General features: G+C 48.6%; 1 protein-coding gene across 2 annotated transcripts in view; it reads left to right on the top strand.

Moving 5' to 3' along the window:
• Positions 1 to 86: 86 nt before the first annotated feature.
• Sec31b (SEC31 homolog B, COPII coat complex component) overlaps positions 87 to 20,981 on the top strand; it is a 28,448-nt gene continuing 7,553 nt past the window's right edge. Inside the window, exons 1-17 of one of the 2 annotated variants that reach the window (XM_021152511.2) lie at positions 87 to 167; positions 1,929 to 2,039; positions 2,401 to 2,524; positions 9,491 to 9,686; positions 9,966 to 10,061; positions 10,940 to 11,083; positions 11,385 to 11,527; positions 12,853 to 12,952; positions 13,079 to 13,240; positions 13,760 to 13,849; positions 16,452 to 16,682; positions 18,271 to 18,345; positions 18,600 to 18,698; positions 18,988 to 19,087; positions 19,652 to 19,830; positions 20,059 to 20,185; positions 20,740 to 20,885. In XM_021152511.2, the coding sequence (XP_021008170.1) occupies positions 1,946 to 2,039; positions 2,401 to 2,524; positions 9,491 to 9,686; positions 9,966 to 10,061; positions 10,940 to 11,083; positions 11,385 to 11,527; positions 12,853 to 12,952; positions 13,079 to 13,240; positions 13,760 to 13,849; positions 16,452 to 16,682; positions 18,271 to 18,345; positions 18,600 to 18,698; positions 18,988 to 19,087; positions 19,652 to 19,830; positions 20,059 to 20,185; positions 20,740 to 20,885 (2,106 nt within the window). In that variant the 5' untranslated portion in view covers positions 87 to 167; positions 1,929 to 1,945. The remainder of the gene's footprint in view (positions 168 to 1,928; positions 2,040 to 2,400; positions 2,525 to 9,490; positions 9,687 to 9,965; positions 10,062 to 10,939; positions 11,084 to 11,384; positions 11,528 to 12,852; positions 12,953 to 13,078; positions 13,241 to 13,759; positions 13,850 to 16,451; positions 16,683 to 18,270; positions 18,346 to 18,599; positions 18,699 to 18,987; positions 19,088 to 19,651; positions 19,831 to 20,058; positions 20,186 to 20,739; positions 20,886 to 20,981) is intronic. The other variant, XM_029472426.1, reaches the window with a different exon arrangement.

The following is a 20,981-nucleotide window of genomic DNA, read 5'->3' as shown; positions in this document are numbered from 1 at the left end:
GTGTTGAGCTCGGCTAAGCGAACAGAGGGAGCGGGTCGCCAGCTGTGGCCAGGGCAAATTGACTTTTGGCCCTCGGCAGCCGCCGTCCGCAGCGCGGTGCGCCCTTGGTTGGGACAGGACCAGCCCGGGCGGTCGCCTGTGACCCCTGACCCGGGCGCTCGGAACAGGTGGGTTTCCCCTGCGGTTCTGGGGTCCCAGAGCACCGCTCCTCCCGCGGGAGGTGGCCGGGGAGCTCGCCTTGACCACACCCGGGCTGCCCTGACCTGGAGCACCCGTACGAAACCCCCCAGCTGGACCCGGTCCCGCTCCCCTTGCCACACAGTGTCCCCAACCCCGCCGAGGTCCAGCAGCGCTGCGCGCGCCTCCGCCTCCCCACGAAGCCTTGACTTGACCCGGCCCTGAGCCTGCACCCGGTCGCGGTGCCCTGGCCAGTGGTAACTGACCGTCAAGCGCCTTGTATGGCAGTCAGCAGGCGAGAAGCCGTGTTGACCTTCTCCCTAAGAACTGGACTGCCAAGGGTTGTCCTCCCTGATCGTGGTTCCCCGACCCTATTAGCCCGCCACTGTCCTGGCTGTTCTGATCCTAACGAAGGCTTTTCTTATAAAATGATGCCTCAGAGCAAAGTGGATGAAAAGAGCATTTCTCCCATCCTTCTGTCAATGGTTTAAGCACGTCATGAAAGCTTTGCTTAAATTAATATAATGGTTAAAAGCACGGGGTTTACATTGCGGCTTAGCCGGCTGTTTTCTATGTAAAACGGAGTAACAATTTATAGAACTTTCTAGGAGTTGTGCCTGGCAAATGCGCTGTTGCTGGTCGCTGCGCTTCTGTACAGGGTGGTTCTGACCAGCAGGTGGCACTGGTGACGAAATAGTGTAGTTCGCTGGTCACAAGATAAAGCGGAGCTTCAGGAGTTTAGAAGCTCCCAGAAACAAGCTTAACTGACAGCCCCAAGCGTTTTTCGAGCTGGAAAGTACAATAGAGGTTAAGTAATATTATCGCCTGCTTTTATAGGTGACACTGACCTGACTGGGTTGCTCAAGCAGGTCACAAATAGTTCTAAGTGTCCTTCTTTAACCTTTCAGCCCTTTCGCTGGCCCGTGAGGATGAGACCTTGAGTATACATTAGAAGTGGAAATCACAGAGTTAAAATGAATGCGGTGTGGGGGCTTCACACTTGCGATCATTCTCAGTTACCTAGCAAGTTTGAGGCCAGTCTGGGCTACCGGAGACCATGCGCCTCCCCCCCTGCCCCCCCCCCAAAAGGCAAGGGTCTGAAAAGATGGCTCTGTTGGTAAGAGCACCTGCTGGGTTCCCTGCGCTCTGCAGCTCCAGTTCCAGGGGCTCCAACACTCTCTTGGCCTCTGAAGGCATTAGGTACCCGTGTGGTACACAGACATACATGAAAGCAACACACACACACATATCTGTGAATATTATAATTTTAAATATATTAAGATAAGGTCTTACTTTGTATGTAGTCCACGCCAGGCTTGCCTGAACTTATGATTCTAATGCCTCAGCCTCTTGAATGCTTGGGTCATAGATGTACAACATAGGTAGAAATATTTAATTATTCATTTCCCTTGGGAATTGGTGCTCAGTGGACAGATGTGTCAATGACATAAATACAGGGTTCACTGGCACAGATACAATATTTAAAACCAAGGAAATCAGGCAACTTCACTGAGAAATTCTCTAGTTTGATGGTTATTGTCGGTAGACCTGTAGTAACCAATGTTGATTAAAGACCTTGGGAGTTTAGATAGTCAGTTTTAGCCATTGGGTAACTGTCAGATGAACTTGTTTTTCTCATTCTGTTTTTTGCTGGACTACTTCATCTTGTGGAGAAGAGAGACAGTCTCTGTGTCCACAGACGCTCCCTGGATCACTGGCCCTAAAATTTTTTTTTTAATTTCTATTTTTAGTGGGCCAAAGGTCATATATGTTTTCCGAAACCATGAAGTTGAAAGAACTTGAGAAGCCAGCTGTCCAAGCGTGGAGCCCGGCCAGGCAGTACCCTGTGTATCTGGCCACAGGTACGATGACACGACAGACCAGGAGCTACTGGAAGTCAGCCATCAAAGGAAAACTCAATATCTAGAATTCCTTAATGACCATGAGAGACAGCTGTAGGATTATGTCAGGTTGGGTACCTGGTAACAGCCTTGGACTAGGGCCTGAGGGCGGCACCTCGTGCTTTCCTTGCGGTTACCTCTAGAGAAAGGATGCTCCTATCTCTCTTCTGTTCTGTTTCCTCCCCGCTCCCTAACCTATTAGTAGCCCAGTATTCTCCCATGCATACATTGTTGCTCATCTCCCATGCATACATTGTTGCTCATCTCCCATGCATACATTGTTGCTCATTTGCTGCCTCTTCTTTCCTTTCCACGTGACTAGGAACATCTGCTCAGCAACTAGATGCCTCCTTTAGCACAAATGCCACCCTGGAAATCTTTGAGGTTGATTTCAGGGACCCGTCTCTGGACTTGAAACACAAAGGAATTCTTTCTGTCTCCAGCAGGTACTATGTTGGGTCTAGGAGTGGGTATTCAGGTCAGACCCGGATGGATCTACTGATAGAGGGTCCTGGGGGTGGTGTGTGCAATTCAGGGATTGTGGAGGTGAGAAGTATGGGGAGCAGGAGTTATGTTTCAGAGGAGGTCATGCTGGTCAAAGGGACTTGAGACCTAACCACTTTCACCTTACTAGGCAGTAGCCGCAGCAGCAGCAGCAGCAGTATCAGGCCGCGTGCAGGTGATAGAGCTATCTTGCACAAGCCAGGACTACCTGTATCAGGTCTCGTTTTGAACCCATGGACATTGATTCCTCCCTCCCTTGGCTTTTGTTAGGACAGCAAGCTTACACAATACCATACTCTTCTGCCAACAAGGAGGATGACGAACGATCTCTCCTCATGGCTCTTGGGTGCTGATTGGGTGTCACAGGTTTCGTGGCTCTGGCGAGCTGGATGCTCTGCTCGCAGGTTTCTTGGCTGTGTTGTGCCACAGCAATGAAAAGAGGATCATTGATCCTCTCCTTCATAATGGCAGAAACGGCTGCAAGAAATCCTTGAGGAGCTTGGTAGGAGAGCACTATCCCTGGGGCCCTTCAGATTTTACTCAGTCCTCAGAATAAGCCTAAATTAGAAATGCCACTGCTTCCATTTTACATGGGCGATGGAAGCCCTAAGAAGGTGGACTCGGAATGGAAGCATGTTCCTATCTGAGTGCCAAGTCTTCTTCCTAGTATGTCACAGATTTTGTCTTTAGACAAAGTCTTGCTAAGGCTGGCTTTGAACTCACAGTCCTCCCAACTCATCCTCCTGAGAAGCTGGTATAGCTATGTCTCACTGTACCTGGCTCTATTCCTTTTTAAGGGCTTTGTGAAAATGGCATGTATAGCCTGATACAATAGTCAGCAGGTTTTTGTACTGTCAGGAAGAAAGTGTAACTATTCACTATAGTCCACTTCATATTTAATAAGTAGTATACACGTTACCACACGACTGATTTTATATAGTTATAAGGTATCTATATAAAATATGTAAGTATTTTTCTTATAGCTCAGGACATTTTCTTGACCGCTTTAACCTAGAGATTTTTGGTCTCTACTGCAGCCTTCCATCTGATGATTGGTAGGTCCCTGTTCTTTCTCCCCTTCTGACAGTCATCTTATGCATTGCTGTCATGGAAAGCACAGTCGTGTTGGGCTGTAGCCTAGCTGTGATGCTAATTAAGCTGTGTGCTTTGGAGTAAGTTACATTGGTTGCCTTGTATTTTCTCACTTACTTTTGAAGAAGAAGAGATCATACAAGATCATTTCTTCTTCTTTTTTTTTAAAAAAGATTTATTTATTTATTTATTTATTATATGTGTGTACACTATAGCTGTCTTCAGACACTCCAGAAGAGGGTGTTAGATCTTGTTACGGATGGTTGTGAGCCACCATGTGGTTGCTGGGATTTGAACTCAGGACCTTCGGAAGAGTAGTCGGCGCTCTTAACTGCTGAGCCATCTCACCAGCCCTTACAAGATCATTTCTAAGACCCTGCCGGGACATGTACCCAGATCGTACATCCAGTCTCTGCTCACTTTCCCTGTGGGATTTCTCTGTCCTTTCTTTCCCCTTAAAATTTCTTGGGGGGGGGGGCTGTCAATGTGGCTCATGAAGAAAAGGTGCTTGCTGCAAAAGCCCAGCAACTGGAGTTCAGTCCCTAGAACCTACATAACGTGGAAGGAGAGGACCAAGACCATGATGCTGTCCTCTGACCTCCACATTGGTGCTGCAACACACACACCATGAAAACCACAATATTAATAATAAAAAATTTTTAAGAGCTGGGTGTGGCGACTCACGCGTTTAATCCCAGCACTCTGGAGACAGAGGCAGGTGGATTTCTGAGTTCGAGGCCAGCCTAGTCTCCAAAGTGAGTTCCAGGACAGCCAGGGCTATACAGAGAAATGCTGTCTCAAAAAACAAAAAACAAACAAAAAAACCTTTTTTAAACCCTCAGCCATTCTAGGGGTTTGAATGAAAATGACTCCTATAGGCTCTTACAGAATGGCACTATGAGGAGGTGTGCCACAGACTGGACTCAGTCAGTCCCTCAACCTGTGAGAGAATCAGGGTTCTAGTACTCAGGTGGACAAAGAGTCGACGGGGTGACAAACAGACACCAGAGAGAGTATTGGATGTGAGTGCAGTTTCTCAAAGCGAGCATCAGACTTATATTACAGAAGAAAACAAGGAAGCTAAGTGATACATTAAGGTCATCCAAGGTACATTGAGGTTACAGAGGAATGCATACATAAAAGCTAACAAAAACCAGGCAGTAAATTACAACTGGGATAAAAAACAGCCCCACCTAAGGTCAGTTTAATCCTAGAAGCCAGGGGCAAGGGCTTTATGCCCTTGCCTTAGTTCCAATTCTACTCTATTGTATAATCCACCTTCTTCCTAGGCCATTGTAAATTCCTGTATATGGGAGTGACTCGGCTGTTATTATAAGTTTACTTTGTAGAACTAGTCCTGAGATTTCTAGCTCTTATCCAGTAAATTGTAATGCCTGACTCCTTTCACTATCTACACTGGAGGCATTTTGTCTGAATGAGAAGCATTCTTACTAAATTAAAAACCCAAGGTCAGCTCAAAGATTTCCTAGGATATTGGAACACTGGTGGAGGCCAATCTAACTTAGCGATATGTGAAATCATTCCTTGGAGGCACTTATAATAAAACAATCCTGAAGGAAAGCACACAGATCCATTCACTGACTGATGCAGGGACAAGTTTGGAGCATTCATGCTACGGGATGCAAAGACTCCAGGAGACTAAGTTTCCGTAAAACATTGTGCCTCAGAGCTGTGGCCAAGCTTTTGGGCCTGTCACGCAGTTTCCACTGGAGTGGGTATGGCAGAGATGTGGCCTTGTTGGAGTGGGCGTGGCCTTGTTGGAGTAGGCGTGGCCTTGTTGGAGGAAGTGTGTCACTGGGGTGGGCTTTACAGTTTCAAATGCTCTAGCCAAGCCCAATGTCACTCTCTCTTCCTGCTGCCTGCAGATCCAGATGTTGAAATCTTAGCTACCTCTCCAGCACCATGTCTGCCTGCATGTCACCATGCTTCCTGCCATAATGGTAATGGACTAAACCTACCAACTATAAGCCATCTCTAATTAAACCTTGTCCTTTATGAGAGTTGTTGTGGTTATGGTGTCTCTTCACAGCAGTAGAAACCCTAACACCCTCCCCCAAAACCCCACTCTTGTGCCTTTTCCTATCAACAGACTTTCTTCCCTCTGCCTACTCTTTTCTTCACACCCTCAGTCAGATTTGGGCCCAGAAGCTGCCCCATCTTCTTTCTCCCTCAGTCTATGATGCTTTTGAGAAGTACTCCTAACTAGAAACATCTGCTGGAAAGCAGTGTTCTGAAGTAACCCATAAGGGTAACAGTAGGGCCAGCTTAAGCTGTGGAGAGATTGAAGAGATGGGTCGGGCACTGAAGCATGTGCATCGAAGAAGCCATCTGTGGTTTGTTAGACAAATCTCACTGTGGAAGAAGGAGTTTGGGGAGAGTCTTCTCATGTCATTCCCTGGTGGGTAGAGGCTATGGCAGAATGAGGTTGGAAGTCAGTGGGTGGACCCGCTGCTCTCTTCCTTCTGCTTACAGAGACTCCAGATCTCTGAATATCTGTCGAATCTCCCCATCCTGGAAGAACCTGGGAGAAAGAGGGTGGCTTGTCTGCTCTTGTTGTGCCTTTATCTTGGTTCTCTGCACTCTTGGGGAATACAGTTGGCCTGTCTTTGAGTGCTAGGGGGCAATACACACCAAGCTGAAAAGAACACCATTGCACGTGCTTCTCTTAGTGGATCTGTCCTCAAGACACACCTTCCTTATAAAGCAGCCTCAAAATCATATAGCAGAGAACGTGATCTTTATTCTTCCATCAACCCAGGTTCAGACCTCAGCTCTGCTATCTGCCGTCTTCATGGGCACAGCATCCAGCTTCTCTGACTATGTTCTCCACCATTAGTTCAGGATACGAAGCAGAAACAGAGCAATGTCAGGCATTCCGAGGAGTGTGTTGCTCCCCAAAGGCCTGCCCAGCCTGCTGCCAGTCTCCAGTTGGGCCTGCGCTCTCCATTCTGCTTCTTAAGGAGACTGGGTTCTCCCAGTTCTTTTGCCCCAGATGTGGAAAAACTCTTTCTCACTTTAGTGAACTGTTATGAGGTTGGGATTTTTTTTTTTTTTTTTTTTTTGCAAAAGGAACTCAATTCAACAAAAGCAAAATCTAGAACGAAGAAGTGAATAAAATGGGGGTTGGGGATGTTATCCAGCAGATGTTTGCTGCAGTCATGATGTGCTAAGTGCTGGCCTCAGATAAGCTTAGGTGGTCCAGGCTCCTGACCATGTGGGCTTCAGTTTGTTGTCGTCTGCAGCCCTTTTCATTTAGTCATCCTCAGCCATGATCTGGCTGCTAGGACTGCTCCTGCCTAGGAGCTTCAGTGTCCTCTTCTAAGCTGACGAATCTGTACACCGGTTCTCAGTCCAGCCTTGAGTCACTTCAGAACGTCTGTTACCGTGGAGATTTGGTGGTGTGTCTCTTCTCTGGACCTTCTGATTCCTGGCCCTTGGTAGGCATAGTGAGGCCTGTGCATTCTTTAGATGTAGCCCATCAGAATTCTAGGTGCATCTTCCTCAGAGGACGCCATGCATCCTTATATTACATTCATGGTTTTCCTACACAAGCATGTCTTCTCCTCTCTTCTTTAACCCCACTTCCTGTTTCCATGATAAACGCCATCATTTTTTTACCTTTAGCTGTATGTCTCTTTAAAAAAATTTTTTTTTGTTTTAGTTATGCATCCGTGTCTGTGTGTGGGTGTGTACATGTGAGTGCTTGGTGGTCCCTAAGGTGGTCCCAGAGGTGTGGGATTCCCCTGGCTGGGTTAACAGGCAAGAGCAGTGTGTGCTCTTAACCACTGAGCCATCTCTCCAGCCCTTGGCTTCATTTTCTAAAATTCCAACTTACAGGAAGACAAGGCAGCTATAATGAGCAGTCAGGTAACCGTCACTTGAGTTCACTTGAGGAGGCCACGGTGTAACAGTCTCCTTCCGGGATTAACTGGCCACAGATCTCTCGGGTGTTTTCTAGCACAGCCTCTCCAGGAGTTGGCTTCACCACGCTAACAAGGTAGTGAACAGTAGAAACATACTTGCTGTGGCAAGTGTAAAGAACCAATTTGTCATACTGTGCATTCTGCCTCTCTGAGGTAATTCTCTTCTCCTCCCATAGGGTGATTTCTTCCTGAGGGTTCAGGTATCTTTACTCTTATCTACATGTCCTGTGCTCTGACCTCACTAAAGCCTCTGTCACCTCCCATCTCTGGTTCCTGTGTGACCTGTGTCTTCCCCCTCCTCTCTGTAGTTGTTTACCCACAGTTCCTAGATGGCACTGACACCCTCTTGAGTCTGTTTGGACTTTTTCTTCTGCCCCATGGAGATGGCACCACTTTAGAAAGCTGCTCACTGTCCGGTGAGGTGAAAGCCCCAGAGGCACGTCCGTCGTGTCAGCCTCCCATCTTGTCAGCCTCCCATTCTGCAGATGCAGCCCTGCCTGGGCCACTGTTCAGCTTCATGCTCTTGCCAAGCTGGCTCGGCTCAAATGCCTGGTAAACAAATTCTTGCTCTGTCAATTCCCCGTTCAGTCGGCTCCCTTGCCCATCAGGGTGTGGAAATGTTCCGTTGCACCTAGGGATCTTGTGACATTTGATGTGAAACCTTCTCTCATGGTCAGCCACAGTGAAAGTGAGACAGGATCCCATCCCCCAACACTCTCAGGCCTGAGGATTTCAGATGTTTTCCCATAGAGCTTTGCATGAGACCCAGGCCTTTTGGTAGGAGATCTAGGGTTTGTCTTTTTCTTCTGTGCAAAACACTGGTACTGTTGTTTGTTTGTTTGTTTAGAAACACCTCCAGAAAGCCAGGAAAGTGTTTCCCTAGTTGGGTATTTAGTATTTTGTGCCTCTTTTTCTCCAAGCTGACCCATTGCAATTGCGTGTCCATTCCATTGGGTTAGCATATGGGAAAGGCGGGGAGAAGAGAGGACCCAAGGCTTTGTCAGCTTGAGTTTGAGATGGGACAACAGTTGTTTGCGGGAGCTGATTGTGACTTCTTTATAGAGCTGCTAAATATTAAACTAGTGAACACATGTAAAGCACGTAAAACCGTGTCTATTATGTGACAAGTTGTCAAGAAATGAGGTTGACTTTGTTGTTGTTGTTGTTGTTGTTGTTGAGATTAGGTTTCATGTAGCCCAACCCGGCCTTGAACTTGCTTAATTACAAGATCCTGAATTCCTGATCCTCCTGCCTCCATTTCCCAATTATTGGACTCATAGGCAAGATCCCATGCCGGCCAGGCTGTATCACTTGACTATTTGGGCAGTAAGGACTACGTGATGGAGTCTATTTGCAGTAGTTATCACAGTCTCTATGTAGCCTGACTTTAACTTTAAAACAAAGCAAAAGAACAACACTCCCATATAACCTAGATGGTGACTTTCTGGATTTTAGTTTAACATGGGTGAAGTATCTTTTTTCTTTTTAAAGATTTATTTATTTATTTCATGTATATGGGTACACTGTTGCTGTCTTCAGACACACCAGAAGACGACATCGGATCCCATTACAGATGGTTGTGAGCCACCATGTGGTTGCTGGGAATTGAACTCAGGACTTCTGGAAGATCAGTCAGCGCTCTTAATCAATGAGCCATCTCTCCAGCCTGGAGTATTTTTTTTTCCTAAAGAAAGGGCAAGACTGGGCAGGGGAGACTTCCCTTCTGGGTCTGGAGAAAGAAGAAAATAGACAAGCAGATACAGGCTTGGGCTGGGGAAGCCTGCATGATAGGAGAGGTTGGCAAAGATGTCTGTCCTCTGCATAATGACATGTACCTACCTTGGTGCTGAGACAGATTCTTTGCCTTTGTAGGTTTCACAAGCTAATCTGGGGAAGCTCTGGCAGTGGGCTTCTGGAAAACTCCGGGGTTATTGCTGGTGGAGGAGACAACGGCACGCTGACTCTATACAATGTGACCCACGTCCTTTCTTCAGGGAAGGAGCCCTTGATTGCCCAGAAACAGAAGCACACTGGAGCTGTCAGAGCCTTGGACTTTAACCCTTTCCAGGTACTGTGGTGTCTTAGCTGGCCAGACCTGGGCAAGGCACGACGACGCATGTCTGAATGGAAGCATTCTCTGTGGCCTTCAGGCTGTACCTCTGAACTGTAATGGGAGAGGCCCTGAGTCTCCCAAATGCCGGTCTCCTCTTTCTCCTTTTCTGAAGTGGGAGTGTGTGTGTGTGCGTGTGTGTGTGTGTGCGTGTGTGTGTGTGTGTGTGTGTGTGTGTGTGTGTGTGTGTGTGTGTGTTTGAGGGTAGGTCTTTAGAAATACCTTTTATTCACACAGGGCAATCTCCTGGCCTCAGGAGCCAGTGACTCTGAGATCTTCATTTGGGATTTGAACCACCTGAGTGTCCCAATGACACCTGGACCCAAGTCACAGGTGAGGGGCTTCCTCCTCCCTCTGACCTGGGGCCCGCCTCTTAGGGTGTACAGCCAGGTTTTCCCAGGTAAAGTTTGGAATTCTGGAGCCAGCCGAGTAACAGAGATTTCCAGCTCTACCACTGGAGGGCAATAAAACCCCACAGATGGACCGGCCGCCTAGTAGTCAGGAGAGAGGGCGTGCAGAGCAGGTGGTTCACGGTGGTCAGTTGCTGTTCAAAGAATTCCCGGAAAGAAGTGAAGGGCAGGGGGGACAGAAGACACCAAGACAGGCAAGGAGTGATATGTATCATAGTGGTGGGGAGAGGGCTGGCTAGGCCCTGCACTCCACAGAGAAGAGAGAGCAGAACCCAGGACACACCACCATTGTTTTGTTGTGGGAAGGGGCTGTCTCTGAGTGCGGCTCTCAGGTCTGGTTTGCCTCTGCGTATGCCTCCTCTGTCAGTCTGTAGCTTGGATTACCTTTTTGCTTTTCTCTGTCTTGTGCTTCATCATGAAGTAAATGTGGGTTGGTTGGCACTTGTTACCCTGGGAGTCATACTGTTCTTCCTGCCTCGTTTTCTCAGGGGCTCTTTGTTTCCTCTCTCAGATTTCTCCTCCTCTATCCTACAGACAGGGGTTACTTTTCAACCTTGACTCTACACTTTTAAGAGAACTTTGGCTTAGAGCTAAAGCCAGGTGTGCCAGCTGTTCCCTCCCACTTGTGTACCCATAGCTGAAGCATCTTTCTTGGAAAATGTAATCCCAGTTCCTAAGGCTGTTAGCAGGAGGAACCTCTGACCTCCTTTCAGCTTCCCGCGGGCCGTTGGGAGGAGCAAAATGGTAGATGTCACTTAACTCAGGGGATGGCAGGTTGTCTCTTTCACCATCTTGCCTCAGAACCCCCCAGAGGACATCAAGGCATTGTCTTGGAACTGCCAAGTCCAGCACATCCTGGCTTCCGCTCACCCCAGCGGCAAGGCGGTGGTGTGGGATCTCAGAAAGAATGAGCCCATCATTAAAGTCAGCGGCCACAGCAGCAGGGTGAGTAGTGACCAGGACGCGGGCCTCACGCCTGCAAACACTGGGGTCTGCTCTTGCTCAGGGACCGGGATCCACTTTCAAGTGTGGATGCAAGCTCCCATAGCAGAGTTCTTATAAACAGTGAATGCTTGGGAAGCCAAGCAGCTGACCTGGGTTCTTGTCACATTCTGTGTTTGTTCTCGGCCCCCACTTACTGCGGAGGAGACACGGGGTACCCTCAGAGTAGTCTCCAACTGGGCGGGACCGGTTGATAATCTGAGAGGTTCGATACATCACCCACCAGGATCTTCTTTGTTAACAGATGAACTGCTCGGGCCTGGCCTGGAACCCAGACATAGCCACTCAGTTAGTGCTGTGCTCAGAAGATGACCAACTCCCAGTGATTCAGTTGTGGGACCTGCGCTTCGCTTCGTCACCCTTGAAGGTGCTGGAGAGCCACAGCAGGTAGCATCTCCAACCCTGTTCACACACGTGGGCCTCATTTAGCCACGGGCATCTTCCATGGCTTCAAAGACATTGCAGAGAACACCGATGTATCTCTAACTAAGAGGAGTTCCTTTGGAGCCTGGGCTTATGGGGAAGAGCTGGGATTCCATGTAACCTCCAGAGATGGGTCATGAGAAATATTTGAGCCCGTTGACCCTTGTTAGTTCCCATTACCATAATAACTACCTAAGGTAATCAACTTATAAAGAAAGAGCTTTGTTCTCTGTTCCTGATTGATTGGTGTCCTTACTTTGGAGACTTTGATGTGGTAGCAAATTATGGCAGGAGCGTGTAGGGAGAAAAGCCATTCATTCACCACAGCCAGGGAGCAAAAGAGAAGCAGGAAGCGGTCAGGTCCCAGCGTCTCCTCCAGAGCCTTCTTTCAGAGACCCACAGACCTCTCACTGCTACATCTGTCCTGTACTGGGAGGGTCCTAGGTTCTGCTCTGAGAACAGTGTTCATTTCTCTGAGTGGAGAGCCTCCTGCCAGACCTCTTAATAAAAGCAGCTTGGCTCCTATCGCTTCAGGAAGATCTGTCCTGAAGCTGTGACTCTTGAGCCCACAGCAGAGGAAGCAGATCCACCAGATCCACAGCGTATTTTAACCAGGGGGCCATGTTGTCTTTATTCCTCCTTTAGCGCTTCTCTCTCTCTCTCTCTCTCTCTCTCTCTCGTGTGTGTGTGTGTGTGTGTGTGTGTGTGTGTGTGTGTGTGTGTATGTGTGTGTGTGAGTATATTGTTCCTTAGGGGATGTCGACATGTTTATTGAGACAGTCTCATCACTGAGTCTTAGGCTCTCCAACTAGGGATGCTTGCTTAGCCACTCAACTCCAGAGATCTCTGTGCTTCTGCCTCCCCAGAATTAGATGGACTTGCCAGGTTTGTCACATAGGTGCTAGGGACCCACCTCAAGTCCTCAGGCCCAGATGGAAAGCGTTTCACCAACTGAAGCGTCTCCCAGGATCCTCCTTCGGGACTTTTGCGTTAGGTCTTTACTGGGGGACTAAAGGCATCCCAGAAACGGATGTTTGTGTGATTCCTACTAATTCACGATTCTCCTCTCATTGCTGAATGGCAGCAGGGTGGAGCAGTGCATAGCGCTCAGGGTGTGCTGTGGACTTTGGCTAGGCCACTGTCTAACAGCTCCTCGCTTTTCAAAGCTTTGTTCTCTTCTTTGAAAAATTCAGTTAAATCATCTGTTCAAGCGCTATCTAAGACATACAAGGTGCCCACTCAGGGCTGGCATTCCACAAACACCGGTTCCTCTTTGTTTTCATGTCTAGGGGCATCCTGTCGATGTCCTGGAACCAGGCCGATGCTGAACTGCTGCTTAGCACTGCCAAAGACAGCCAGATTTTTTGCTGGAACCTGTCAAGCAGTGAGGTAGGCCGGTCCTGCTGTGGGTGTGCTGTAATGGAGGTCTGATTGCAGGGGAATCCCAGCTACGTGTTCCTATGTCAGTTACCTACAGGCTGAGCTGTTCCTCATGGTTGCGCTCTCTTGTGGCAGGTGGTCTACAAGCTGCCCACACAGAGCAGCTGGTGCTTTGACGTTCAGTGGTGCCCTCAGAGCCCTCCCGTGTTCTCTGCTGTCTCCTTCGATGGCTGGATCAGTTTGTGCTCTGTGATGGGTAGGAGCTGGGAAGCCCAGCACATGAGGCAGGCTGACAAGGTTTGAAGGGCTTGGTCGAGAGTGCTGGAGGGAGGAGCTTTCTGCAGTTGGGGGATGAGAGAAGGGCACGTAGCTTGGGGAAAAGGGGAGCTCTTGAAGAGAGGGAAGCAGGCTGTGGGTTTTAGAGGCCATATTCTGTATTAGGTCCCCGACTTACCTGGAAGAAGCCCCTTTACCTCTGTTATTCACGCTGAACCTGTATCTCATTGTATGGGAGACATAGTTCCCTCTCTGCTGTGTATCTACCTTATGTCTCACTCCAATGTAGACTTTAAATATCGCTATCCAGAGGCTCAGACACCCGAGTCTCCCATCTACTTTCAGCCTCAGCCTCATCTCCTAGACTGTGGGAGTCTGCCCCAGTGAGGTCAAATTGTACATCACAAGGATTCATCCCAAAATCGAGTTTGTAGGAAGAGTTCCTCTCTGAGATGTCTCTCAGTGCTGGTGGCCTAGGTGGCCTTTCCCGCTCGATTTCCTCTTCCTTTAGCAAAGGTGAACCTCTCCCCACTACTGCAGGTGCCTGAGCAGGTGGCCCAAGCATCACTCATCCCTCCCTTGAAGAAGCCTCCCAAGTGGATGAGAAGACCGGCAGGCGTTTCATTTGCTGTAAGTGTCAGTGGCGTGTGCGGTGTTTGTGTGCAGTGCCTCTCGTGTGCCTGACAAGGAGCTGCATTCTCAGGAGGTTTGTTCCCAGTGCCTGCTCAGATCAGGTTCCACTCCGCCTCTCAAGCAGGTGCATAATGTAGCTCCCCACTCTACCCTCTCTCCTTTCTGCAACCTGGCTCACCTGCCAATGGAAGAGAGATTGACGGCTTTAGACCTCCTGCTTACGGTAAGAGCCTGAGATCCTTTCTGAGGTTTCCAGAACTCTTAGACGTCTGGACTGGTGGCAAGGAACATAGGAAGGAAAGGAAAACACATAGATTTTATCCTGCCATCCACCTACTCAAAGATTCTGAGCTTTCCCTGCCATAGAGACCTAAGGCTAAACATGCTCGGGCCCCACTTACCTTCCCCGTGACAGTTCCCTTCTCATTCTCATACGTACCTTGTAGTCTAGTTACGTGTGACTCATGTCATTTCTGCCCCATGAACAACTCCTCACCCTTCTTGTACCTTATCCGCCAGCTTCTCCCGTTTCCACCGAATCCCGTGGTGGACTTTGAGGACCTCATCCTTAAATACCACCTCTTCCTCCGTCCTTAATCCCAGTTAACCTCAGCTCCATTCTATTGAGATTTTTATTCCTGTAATTCTGTATTTTATATGGCATGTATTATATACAACGTATCATATGTGTCTGGAGACCCTAATAATAGATTCTGCAAGGCTAGGTTCTGCCTTGTTGGTTTTTATCCCCCAAGAGGAGAGCTTTTCAAACTCTAGTGTGAATAAAGGTCACTTGGGGATCTTACTTACACTCAGGTTCTGGTTCAGCGGCTCTGATGGTTCAGGGCTCAAGAAGACCAATTTCCCAGCAAGTTTCCAGATGCTATCTTTGCTGCTAGTCTGAGGACCAATGCTTTGAGGAGCAAGAAGGTCCTGAAGTGCCAAGCAATGCTTTAGCTACTGGATTTGATTAGGAAAAGGATGTATAAGAGGAGACGTTCTCACGTTTACAGTCAGTGGTTTTCTTACAAAGAAATGACTAGCATGCGCAGGAAGGAATGCCTTTCTAAATACCAGGAGTTGACACTGCGGGCGTAACTCAAGAGAAGGCTTAGCATGCCCGTGGCCCTGGACCAAAATGCTCAAGCACTGTCACTGCCACCAGCAGAAATGGCCACAGCGCTGGAATGAAGAGTTCTTGTCATAGCTCTGTTGTTAGTTAGGTGACTCTGAAGAAGGATTTCAGTATCTTATTTGTAAGAGAGAAGTAGGAGGGCCAGCACAGCATGCTTTACCAGTGCCAATTGTTAATTAATAACTTAAGTGTTTTTTGTGGTGCACAAAACTGCAGTCTAATGTTTGTTCTATAGGTAAGATGCTTCTGACTGGAAAATTCACTAAGGGAGTGTGGGGTTTAGGAAGGGAAATAAAGACTAGTTAGGGACTGGAGCCGTGAGCCAGTCCTGGTAACACACTGGACTGACTTGAAGGTTTCAAAATGACTGATGTTACCCTCACCCAGCTTCTGGTATTATTGTCTGGGGTGTGGCCTGGTGACTGGAGAGCTCTCTGGGACTTGTACTGTGTGACCAGGACTGCGAGTGGTCAGAGAAAGAATTGCGAAACCTCTGATGTTGTGCCATGTGCTTGATGTAAAGTGTCAGATTCGTCTGATGGCCTCAAGTGGAGTGGTGTGATAGGTAAAGGCCCAGAAGGGGGTGAGCTGAGCGATTTGGGAACGTGGAACACTCATGTAAATGATCAAGAAGATAGATGCTGGGGCAGACATGTTTGGCCCTAACTTTTAGGGGTCTCATGCATGCCAGAGGAATGTAAGTGTTCTTCTGTGGTCTGCCGAACCATTATACAGTCTAGGGTAGCAATAGGGTGCTGTGAACAACAGGGAACGTTGAATTGGAAGATGGAAAAAGACAAATGCTAGCAAGCACTCCAGTGACATAGTCTGTGATAGTACCATTCGTTTAGGCCACGTGCCGAGAGATGGTGGCACTGAACTGGGAAGTGGGAGAGAGTACCATGTGGTGACATTTTAAGCTGGCGATAGTAGATTTCTATAGTACCCATTTGCCACTCAATTCTTGGTCCTGTTTCGTTCTAGCAACTTCCTGTTGGTTTCCAATGTCTTAGTCATTATTCTGTTGCTGTGAAGAGACCTCATGACCAAATGTTATAAAAGCTAACATTTAATTGGGGGCTTGCTTGCAGTTTTAGAGGTTTAGATCATTATCATCACAGTGGAGGAGTATGCCAGCGTACAGACAGACATGGTAGCTGAGAGCTCTACCTCTGGATCTGTAGAGCAGGAAGAGAGAAAGCCACTGGGCCTGGCTGGGGCCCTTAAAACTCCAAAACCCACCCATGGTGACACACTTCCTCCAACAAGACCATGCCCACTCTAAAAGGCCACACCCCCAATCCTTCTCAAGTAGTGCCACGGAAACAGATGAGCCTATGGGGGGCCATTCTCATTCAAACCACCATAGTCTCCAAGGCTTGCTCAACAGATGGCCTGCTCTGAAATCTCGTTAGCTATTGACTTGAAAATGTAACCTCTTTCTTTCTTACACTTCCTTACCAGTTTGGGGGAAAGCTGGTTACTTTTGGCCTTCCCAGCATCCCCGTCCAGCCAGTGGCACAGACTTGTTCCCGCCCTGTCTTCATCAGTCAAGTCATCACAGAGTCAGAAGTCCTGACTCGGTCAGTTGTGCTGCAGGAGGCCTTGGGATCTGGAAATCTCCTTAATTATTGTCAGAGCAAGGTTCAGCAAGCGTCACTGCCATGCGAGAAGATACTCTGGCAGTTCCTGAAGGTAGGAGGCTTGAAGGCTAGCTGCTCTTTCCCGAGACCCAGAATTCCAGCCCCAGGAGACATAATAAGCACACTGTAATCATTTCTCCTGGCTTGGTATTTTTTTATGTCCTCTGGGCACAGGGTCTTTACTCTTTTCTAGAAGCTCAAAGCCCACTATAAAGTCTGGGGTGGTGGGGCGTTGCTGCTGCTGCTGCTGCTGCTGCTGCTGCTGCTGCTGCTGCTGCTGCTGGTGTCCTGGATACTTTGCCAGCCAAGGCAGCTGCTTTCATAGAATCACACCAAAGGAAGGGTTCACGGGAGAGATGCATGAACATAATGCAAGTTTTGGATTTGTTTGAGGTAACCCAGGGCAGGTCCCTGTTAGGCCACTCCACTTGAGCACCAGGGATACAGTTCTAGTCTTTGCTGGGTCATGTTATAACAAGGAGAGTGTGTGCTTGTCAGAGATGTGAGAGGTAGCTTGTGGCAGAGTGCTTGCCTAACATGCACAAGGCTTGGTACTACCTCTGTCTCTCTGTCTCTGTCTTTCTGTCTCTACCTCTCTTCCTCTCGCTTGCTCTCATACACACATGCATTCACAGACACAGTCACATGCAAACACATACAAAAGCACATGTATACATACTTACATGTGCCTACATATATACACACAAAAAATAAGTAAATAAATGTAAATTAAAATACCCAGAGCTCTGGAAAGCCATTTCCCAGGAAGGGCATGGAAGGAGGAGGAAGGCAAGAGATGTAAGAAAGACTATAGTCAGAATCTATGGGTCAGTGTGGGAGAAACAGAGAGTGGAGTAGGCTGGTCCTTGGTGTCAGCAATTTGGTGAGAAGCTGGCTTTGGGCACTGTTCCTGTGCACCCTCTGCCAGTGTCTTCTCAACCCTGCATTTAGATCTCAGGACCACGCAGGTTACACTTGGCATCAGTATCCTCACCAGGGCAGTGCCCCAGTCTCCTCAGGATGTGGAGACCAGGGCAGTGCCGGTGGCACTCTCCTTGTGGTGTGTTTTTCAGTATTTCATGCAACCATTCAGAGTTCCCTTCAGCTCCCTGTACAGCTCAGATGCAAAGAGATGATCCAGGTGGACACAGACGATGTGTAAGGTGCCCTGACTTGCAAGCTGCTCGGATAGAAAAGCCAACTGTCGGTTTCAGAGACCCCACAGGGATACGTCCAGTGCCCAGAGTCTGTGAAGCCAGAAACCTGACATGGTGTTCATATAGATTATTTATGATTTACCCAGTTCCAGGCCAGGCGCAATAACCAATCAGTTACAGGAAGCACCACTTCTAAACTGCCACGTTTACTCTCATTGGGTTACTAAGGTAAACTAAGTTAGGAAGTCAACTGAAGGTACAGTTCTCATGTCAACGTGGCAAAGGGTTGTGATAATACTGTCCACAGCCCAGCAAAAGCCAGTGAGGAGGAAAGGTAAAAGGTGGGACCACTGTTTCGAGGGTACTTTGATGGTCCATGGGGCTGTATGTGAGGGTATAATGGTACGGGTATCCATCACGATAGAGGAGAATGGTCATTTACATTCCTTTGATGGAAATGTTTCTGTATCTGTGGCTCCTTAGGTGACCTTAGAGCAGGATTCCAGGCCGAAGTTCCTTGGGCTGTTAGGTTACAGCAGAGAGGAGCTTCAGAAGAAGGTGAGTATAGCCCCACAGAACCCCGCAGAACCCCGCAGAACCCCGCAGAACCCTGCAGAACTCTGCAGAACCCCCGCTAGGTCCTCTGCTCGGGACACCTGGCCTCAATCCGTCACCAATGTGTGTTTTACCTCCTGGAATTAGGCCTTCTCTGGAAAAGTGGGCGAAGGATCTTAGAGAGTTTGGGGTGGGTGAATGGGGAGCATCAGACAATTGCGGGAGCCTGGCTGGCACTCACAAGGGTCTCCACACAGGTGGACACTTGCCTGAAGAGCAACTCGAAATCACAGGAAAGCCCTCAGCTTGAGGCGGTTGACCTCAAAAGTGACAGAGCACACAGCCCTTGTGCCCAGGTATGGTTGGAGCCCGGGGAGCCTGACTCCTGGGAGCACAGGAGACATGCCTTCTAGGGAACAGTCTCCATGCTGGTCCTTTCGCTTGTCCTCAGTAAGCTTCCCGGGGAGGCTTTGCTCACTTGGAGCCAGAGTAGAACACAGAGCCCACAGGATGCTTCCCAAACGGACCTGTGCATTCTTTCTGTTTTATATACTAGGACACAAATGGTAGCGCTCTTGCCTAGAGCATGCTGTCTGTGTTCTGGCTTCAGTTCCTACACAGTCACACCTGCCCCTCTGTGTACAGGCCTCCAAACACACTGCCAAGGAAGCCTCTGCATCTTCAGCCTTCTTTGATGAGCTGATACCTCAGAACATGACTCCCTGGGAGATCCCCACCACAGAAGGTACCCTGGCCCTGGGAGAGAGGAGATCACTGCATGGGAGCAGATGGGCCCAGAGTTTTTGGTCTTAAGAGTCACTTATTCTCCCTTGCCTCCCACCTAAAATGTCAAATACTGGTGGGTCTTTTCCAGCTAGTGGGTGCTGTGCTCGGTCTAGTGACTGGGCCCTTCTCTGGATGGCCTTCTGCCAAGAGCTTTTTTCTATTCCTTAGTTTTCTTGTTAAAAAAACAAAACAAAACGGTGACCTTGCCCACATCCCATTTGTGATCCTGCACACAAGGTCCTCCCTGATTTGAATCCTGTTTTAGAAAGTTTCAGTTGGACCAGGGCATCCTTGGGACACTGCATTTTGTTGCCCAGAAGTGAAACTTGGGGGTTTTGTGGAACCAGGCTGCCTAAGTTAGAGACAGTTTGCTTCCAACATGTGCCTCCCATACACCGCAGAGGAAGCCTTCACATCTCAGCCGTCTTTGAAGTGCTGGAGCCAGAGGGGAAAGCTCTGTGTTCTTGGGCAGGAAGTGAGTATGTGAGGGCCAGAGAGTGAGGAGGTGATGTGCTGTCTGCAGACACTGATGGACTCCTGAGCCAGGCTCTGCTGCTCGGGGAACTGTGGTCTGCTGTGGAGCTGTGTTTGAAGGAGGAACGCTTTGCCGATGCCATCATCCTGGCTCAGGCTGGGGATGCAGAGCTGCTCAAGTGGACACAAGAACGCTACCTAGCCAAGAGGAGAACCAAAACCTCCTCGGTACTGCCCGTCACCCAGGAGAAGAAGGGAGGGGATGGCTTGGACCTGGGCAGGTAGAGGCCCGTCCCTTAGGGCTGGTGTGTGAAATCTACCTGTCTCTCTACTCTAACGACCTCTACTTCATTGCTAGCCATGCTGAGCATTCTAACATGAGAGGCTCTGTTGGAACATCCCTGCTGACTGTGCTGGACGGAAGGCTGAGGGTCTCTCCCTTCTTGCCCAGTACAGCTTCTAGCCTGTGTTGTAAAGAAGAATTGGAAGGACCTAGTATGTGCCTGTAGGCTGAAGAACTGGAGAGAGGCGCTGGCCTTGCTACTGACGTATTCAGGGCCAGAGAAGTTCCCTGAGCTCTGTGGTAGGTGTGAGTCTAGCATGTGCCAACAGATTTATGCAAAGTGGAGGCAGAGGGTCGATCAGCCTGGGCTCTGGAAGAAAGGGCTCAGCCAGGAGAGGGACTGTAGCTTCTTGTTTCTTGGAGGCATCACATAAGTTCTGTCTTATTTCTCTGTCACATGACAAATTCTTTGACTGTTTCTATAGAGTAAGTTTAGCTTAAAAGATTTATCTTTTATTTTTATTTATGTATTATGAGTATTTTGCCTGCATTTATATAAGTGAATGTACCATGTGTATGTATGCCTGGGTCCCATTGAAGGAGGAATTAGACAGAATCACTGGAACTGAAGTTATAGTTAGGTGTGAACTGCTGAGTGGGTTCTGGGAATCGAACCCAGGTCCTCTGTAAGAATGGGATGTGCTCTTTATCATGTGGCCATCTCTCTCCCCTGAGTTGTCTTAAAGCCAGTGAAGACACTTGTCTGAGAGATCAGTCTTTCACTTGTTTCCAAATGTGCAGGAAGAGTAGCGTAGGGAAGCTGTGCTGGTAAACATGTTTGCATCTCTCCACAGACATGCTGGGAACTCGAATGGAGCAGGAGGGAGGCAGGGCACTCACCTCTGAAGCCAGACTCTGCTATGTGTGCTCAGGGAGTGTGGAGCGGCTGGTAGAGAGCTGGGCAAAATTCCAGCAAGCCTCGAGCCCCATGGCTCTGCAGGTACCTCTCCTCTCCAGAGTTTCGGCCACTAGTGGTAGGGTTGTTCAGATCAGAGAGGTGGGACATCTAGGTAAGCTAGAACCAAGTGTTAGGGAA

Source organism: Mus caroli, chromosome 19, assembly GCF_900094665.2.
Source record: "Mus caroli chromosome 19, CAROLI_EIJ_v1.1, whole genome shotgun sequence".
Classification (NCBI taxonomy): domain Eukaryota; kingdom Metazoa; phylum Chordata; class Mammalia; order Rodentia; family Muridae; genus Mus; species Mus caroli.
Note: the sequence above shows the minus strand (reverse complement) of the source record. Positions and strands in the feature narration are given on the sequence as shown.